Source organism: Strix uralensis, chromosome 22 (assembly GCF_047716275.1).
Source record: "Strix uralensis isolate ZFMK-TIS-50842 chromosome 22, bStrUra1, whole genome shotgun sequence".
NCBI classification, from domain to species: Eukaryota; Metazoa; Chordata; class Aves; order Strigiformes; family Strigidae; genus Strix; species Strix uralensis.
In genome coordinates, this window is record NC_133993.1 from 11,566,902 (window position 1) to 11,572,931 (window position 6,030).

Below are 6,030 nucleotides of genomic sequence, written 5' to 3' on the forward strand. Positions count from 1 at the left end.
GTGGGGTGGCCCCAGTGCCCTGGCTCCCTGCTCGCTGCTCTGCTCGCCAGGGAAGGTCCGTCGTGCCGTCAGGACTACAAACAGTTTCCTGACAGTAACTGTTTCTGTCTGTGGCAGCCCTGGTCCAAGGATCGTGGCTGCTGGAGTGGGGTTGGGATGGCCGAATGGGGACAGGTGTGTCCTCTTTGTTTTCCTGCAGCCTCTGCTCTTCCTGCTGCGGCCGCTCCAGGTCCTGCCTGTCGCTTGCAGTTGCTGCCAGCGGGCACTGGTTTGGCGGTTCGGCGGGCACTGCCTCTTCTCAGCGAGAGCTTCCTCCCGTCTTGGCTAGTCTGCCCACAGCTGGAGCCAGGCTGGAGCTGCCAGGTCGCTTCCCTCGGGGTCGGGAGGGACTTGGAGGCGACAGAATGGCAACAGGGAGAAGTGGCACGTGGAGGTGCTGGGGAGCCAGCGGGTCTTGGGCTCTCCTGGAGAGGCAGTCTGGGTGGGGAGCGGGGCCGGTCCCAGGGCACCGGCGTGCGGACGGACTGGGCCGGCTGAGCCCGCTCCTGCGGCATCGCTGTGCTCCCACCAGGTGGGACGGGGCGTCCTGGGAGAAGCAAAGGCCCCTTGGGCAGCGCGAGGCCGGGGCTTTGTGGTGTCACCCTGGAGCGGAGAAACCCATCAGTAGCTTGGGCAGTGAGTCAGACGCCGGGTCCCCAGATGCCTTCCTCGGGCTGTCTGGGGTGGCGAGGAAACAGGCTGAACTGGCCGGGCCCTGTGATCTCTGCTCCGAGCCCCATGCGAGCTCCAGGCTCCCTCCCCGCCTCGCAAGCGACGCCTCTACGCCCACAGCCTGCAAACGAGTTAAGAGTCTGGGCTGCAGGTGAGGGACGTGTTCTGGATGCTGCAGCCGAACGTCGCACGCTGTCTCGGCACTCACAGAGATGAACCCCAAACTTTCCTGCGTTCTCCTGGTCGGGGCTGCGGTGATAATCTTCATTCTTTCCTGCGTGCTACTGAGCAGGGGGAGGCAGTCACCCAGCTGTGAGTCCCAGCCCCGCATCGTGGAGAAGACGGAATCCACGAGCCACAGCCTGGTCTTTGCCGATCTGACGCCTGAAGAGATGGCGCAAGTGGTGCGGTACCTGCGGGGAAGCCTCGGGGTGCGGCTGGTCGACGCCTCGCGGGCAGAACCCTCCGACAGCTGCATCGCCTCCGTCGAGCTGCAGGTCCCCGCCAAGGCAGAGGTGCTGCAGTTCCTGGACGGGGCGGGGGCTCGCCCCCCCCGGGAGGCGCTGGCCGTGCTGTACTTTGGGAACCAGCCGGAGCCCAACGTCACCGAGTACGTGGTGGGTCCGCTGCCGACGCCGGCGTATCACCGGGATGTGACGGTGCAGAAGTACGGGGGGAAGGTGCCGTACCACCGCAGACCGATGCTGGGCAGCGAGTACGAGCAGGTTGGGACCTTTTTGAAGACGGTGGCGTTTGCTGCAGCCCCGACCTTCCTCAAAGAAGTCTTTGAGTACGATGGTACCAATGTGGCATTTCAGAGCACAGCCACTCGCGGGTTCCAGTCTGGAGACCGTAAGTCCTGGTTCATCGTGTTTCAGAACGTGAGCGGGTTCTTTGTGCACCCGGTGGGGCTGGAGGTGCTGGTGGACCACAGCAGCCTGGACATCTCCCAGTGGGCAGTGAGCAGGGTCTTCTACAACGGCCAGTACTATAGGGACATGGTGCAGCTGGAGAGCGCCTACGTGCAGGGTCGCATCAGTGTGGAGAAGGTGGGGAAGGCGCCGCGGGACGGGGACTTCTCGTCCGTGAAGCCCCGAGCGCCTGCGGCTGCGCTGTTCCCGCTGCAGTTCGAGCCGCAGGGCCCCCGCTACAGCGTCAGGAACAACCACGTCCTCTTCCAGGCCTGGAGCTTCGCCTTTGGGATGAGCGTGCACAGGGGCCTGCGCCTGTTTGACGTCCGACACAAGGGGGAGAGGGTTGCCTATGAAATCAGCGTCCAAGAGGCGCTGTCAGTGTACGGCTCCAACTGCCCCGGAGGGATGTCGACGCGGTACATGGACGGGAGCTTTGGCATCGGGCGCTACGCCTCCCCCCTGGTGCGAGGGGTCGACTGCCCCTATTTAGCAACGTACCTGGACGTGCACTACCTGGCTCATTCCCAGGTGTCTCGAGTCAGTAAAAGTGCCCTCTGCATCTTTGAGCAGAACCTGGGCTCCCCTCTGAGGCGCCACTACTCCAACTTGCAGTCGCTCTACTACGGGGGGCTGGTCAACTCCGCTCTGGTAGTTCGCTCCATTGCCACCGTGGGCAACTACGACTACGTGTGGGACTTCATCTTCTACCAGAACGGGGCCATCGAAGGCAAGGTCCAGGCCACGGGGTACGTGACCTCGTCCTTTCTCCACGGGGATGGCCTGAGATACGGCAATAGGGTCTGGGAGCACACGCTGGGTACGATACACACCCATTCCATCAACTATAAAGTGGACTTGGATGTGGGAGGTAGGTCTGGGTACTGTTAGACTCCAAAAACTTGGCATTTTTGGTCCTTATACAGATTTTTCTTTCCCCACGCGGGCTGGCGTGGTGTGCTGATACAGAGCTGCCTCCCGTTCCTAGAGCAGTGACAAGCTGTTGTTGTACAGGGGGGGGTTCCCCCGTCCTGTGCAGTTGCCCGCGGGCACCATGCAGAGCTGCGCCTTCCTGGGCTGGGTAACGCCAGCACCGCCGTGGGCCCGGCCCCTGCCCCTGCTGGGAAGGGCTCTACCCGCTGCGGCCTGCGCAGACGGACCCAGCCCCGGCCCTGCCCCGTTGGCCTCGAAGCCTTCAGGGCTCTGCGGGAGTTGGGATTTTTCCCTCTGCCGCTGGGCCGAGCCCCAGGTGGGGGTTAGAGTTGGTGAAGCCGGATGTTGGGCCGTGGTTTCCCGCTCACATTCCTGCTTCCTGCAGCTTTGTCGAACTGTTCTGCTGTTCCCGTGCGAGTGGGACAGGCAGCTGCCCGCTCCGCGGGGCTGCGGGCAGAGCAGGCAGGGGCTGGGCAGGCAGCCAGCTCTGAGCTTTCGGCCGCGCGGCGTTTGCCAGGGTACGGGGGCTCCTTTGCTCACAGCAGCAGCTGGAGCATCGGCTGCAGTTTCTCGGTCTTCCCCCACCGTTTGTGCCACACACCTGTCCTCGCCCTCCTGCTGAAAATGCATTTGCTGCGTGCTCCTGCCAGCTGCTAAAAATTTCCCAACTTCATTTTAATTGGGAAACACAAATGTTAAGACTGTTCCATGTGGTTTTAGGTTGAGTTTTGAGTACTTAATTAAAAACGGGGGATTGCAAAACCACAAGCACAGGGAAAAGGCAGATGAAATCAGACTGTCACTGCTGTCACTGGAAGGGGAGGTGTGGGGTTGGAAGTTTTGTGTGGATCCTCTTCCGTGGGGCTTGGGCTCTGGTGCCTCGACGGCAGCCCCGGGGCTCAGGCACAAGATGCTGCTTAAACCTTCTGGGATGGCCAGAGGTTCAGTCTGAAATGGCCTTTACACGAGCTGGAAACTCGCGTGGGGCCGAGGGAGGGGGGCATGGGAGGGTGTTACGCCACCTGCCCTGGCCGGGACAGGCAGCGGGTGCTGGGCACCGGCCCCTGTGCCAGCCCCGCGCTGGCGCTGAGTGCTCTCGGCCAGCTCTTTGCCATCTTGTCCCCAGATTTATTTGCTCTTGTGCCCCTCCTGTTGATCTGAGCCTCTGGATCCTGGCTCTTCTTTGCGGAAAAACCTGACTGCACAGCTCTGCTCCAGCTCTGTGATGTGCAAATGTGCTCAGAGCCTGGGCTCTTGCTGGTGCTTTCCAGCTCGCAGGATGGTGCTGATGAGATAAACACAGTGCCTGGGCCATCAGGCGCTTGGGCTAATGAGACTGTGCTTGCACCAGGAAGAAAACCTGTTCTTCTGCACTGGGACGAGGCTCCCCCCTTCTCCCTTGCAGAGGGCAAGAGTCCCCGTGGTGGTGGTGTCTGCCACAACACGGTGCTGCCTGGGTCAGACAGACGTACAGTCGCACTGCCGGGATAAACGTACACGACATTGGTCACGGTGCAGTGGAGCTGTGGAGCGGCGGCGGCTCTCACGGGCAGGACCCGCTGCTCGGAGCCCGGCGTGCGGGAAGGGAGGATGGGGAGAGCGAGCTCTGGCTGCAGGGATGTCCGTGGGGAACAGGGGACTGGGGCAATGCTCCTCAGTGACTTTGCTTTTGCTTCTCAGGGGTGAAAAACTCTCTGGTGGCCCATGACATGGCGTTTGAGATGGCGCGGGCTCCCTGGAGCCCAGAGCAGCAGATAGAGCGGCCACGACTCGCCAAGAAAGTGCTGGACACGGAGGACCAGGCTGCCTTCCGGCTCCAGTCGAAGATGCCCAGATACATCTACTTTGCAGCCAACAGCAAAAACAAGTGGGGCCACCAGCGTGGCTACAGGATCCAGATCACCAGTTCTGCGGGGGACCATGTCCCCGAGGGCAGCTCCATGGAGAGGGCCATCAGCTGGGCAAGGTCAGGCTGCTCTGGCTGGGACGCAGGTGCTCAGGGACACCCCCAGCCCCACTGGCACAGACGGTCCCTGGTGGGGGGGCACAGGGCGGACACTCGCCTGGGCCGGGGTTACGCCGCAGGAGCAGGCTGTGCTCTGCAGACACCGCGGGCAGCTGGCCCTTAGCGCTGCCCTGCCCCAGGGGGCTGCTCCCAGCTTTTTTCTTGTCCTCAGGTACCAGCTGGCCGTCACCCGGCGGAAGGAGGAGGAGTCCACCAGCACCAGCATCTACAACCAGAACGACCCCTGGACGCCCACCGTCGCCTTTGCCGACTTCATCAACAACGAGACCATCACCAACGAAGTGAGCTGGGGTCCCCCGGGCTGGAGTGTAGTACCCAGCTCTGGGCTGAGCGGGAGCCCCAGCGCTGCCCAGGGGCCGAGCGACCCCGGCATGTCCTGCAGGACATTGGGCTCAGGGGGGAGAGTGGCAGCCCCAGGGTTTGAGCATCCCCTTCTCTGTGTATCTGCTCGGTGCTTCGGTCAGAGCGCACAGATCAGAGTGCAGAGCAGGAGCTTGTTTCTCCCTATGGACAAATGCTGGCAAAAGGTCGGGAAAATCTCTGCGAGGCCGGAGCTTGGCCACGGGGGTCAGGGCAAGGGCCCTTCTTCTGGGTGGGTGTCTGTGGCCGTGGCTGCGGGCAGGTCTTTGGGGAAGGGAGGGGACCTTTCCCAGGAAGGGGGAGCTCGGCACGTGGGAACGCGGCTGGGCTGGAGCCTGTGGAGTTCCCCTCCTGCTTTCCTGTAACTTCCCAAGGCCCCTGCGCAGATTCTGGCCACTTCAGGCTTCTGAAATAACTGCGGTCTTGTGGCTCTTCCCTGTCTAGGACCTGGTTGCCTGGATAACTGCCGGTTTCCTTCACATCCCACACTCTGAGGATATTCCCAACACTGTGACAGTGGGCAACTCGGTTGGCTTTCTCCTGAGACCCTACAACTACTATGACCTCGACCCCTCCATATACTCACACGATGGTGTGTTTTTCACCAGCGAGCAGGACTTCACGGCCTGTGACGTCAACCCGATTGCGTGCCTGCCCAAAACCGCCTCTTGTCTGCCAGACTTCCCCCCGTTCACCTATGATGGTTTCCAAAACATGAGCAGGCTTTAATGCTACAGGACGGTGTTAGGAGACACCGTCAGAGACACCAGGTTGACTGTTCTGTCTCAGATTTTCAGTTTTTTAGTGAAGTTGTCTCAATTTGCAGCTGTACAATGACTTAACTTTTTATCACTGCTTTTAAAATAGTGCTCTTTAAAAGGGAAGCGTAATCTCTCTGGCATAATGCCAGATGGGAGTCTGCATTATCTCTGTTAATTGCTGAATTTGAGTCTGTTGCAGGAGGAAACCGAGGAGAAAATCGTGTTCCTCTGCTGTAGAAGCAAGTGCTGTGTAGTGCCTCTCAGGTTTAAAAAATGAAAATGGTTCTGGTCCAGTGCGCTCTCCAGTGTCCTGTTCTTGTGACTTACA

General features: G+C 60.9%; 1 protein-coding gene across 2 annotated transcripts; it reads left to right on the forward strand.

The window, feature by feature from the left end:
* The first annotated feature begins 689 nt into the window (after positions 1-689).
* LOC141953556 (amine oxidase [copper-containing] 2-like) lies at positions 690-5,989 on the forward strand. Of its 2 annotated transcripts, none has more exons than XM_074892217.1 (4): positions 690-2,493; positions 4,236-4,521; positions 4,733-4,862; positions 5,386-5,989. In XM_074892217.1, the coding sequence occupies exons 1-4, from the start codon at positions 924-926 to the stop codon at positions 5,668-5,670; spliced, it is 2,271 nt and encodes a 756-aa protein (XP_074748318.1). In that variant the 5' UTR covers positions 690-923; the 3' UTR covers positions 5,671-5,989. The 2 variants fall into 2 exon arrangements, with proteins under 2 accessions (XP_074748318.1, XP_074748319.1); XM_074892218.1 differs by having other exon boundaries at positions 4,236-4,439; positions 4,732-4,862.
* Positions 5,990-6,030: the final 41 nt, after the last annotated feature.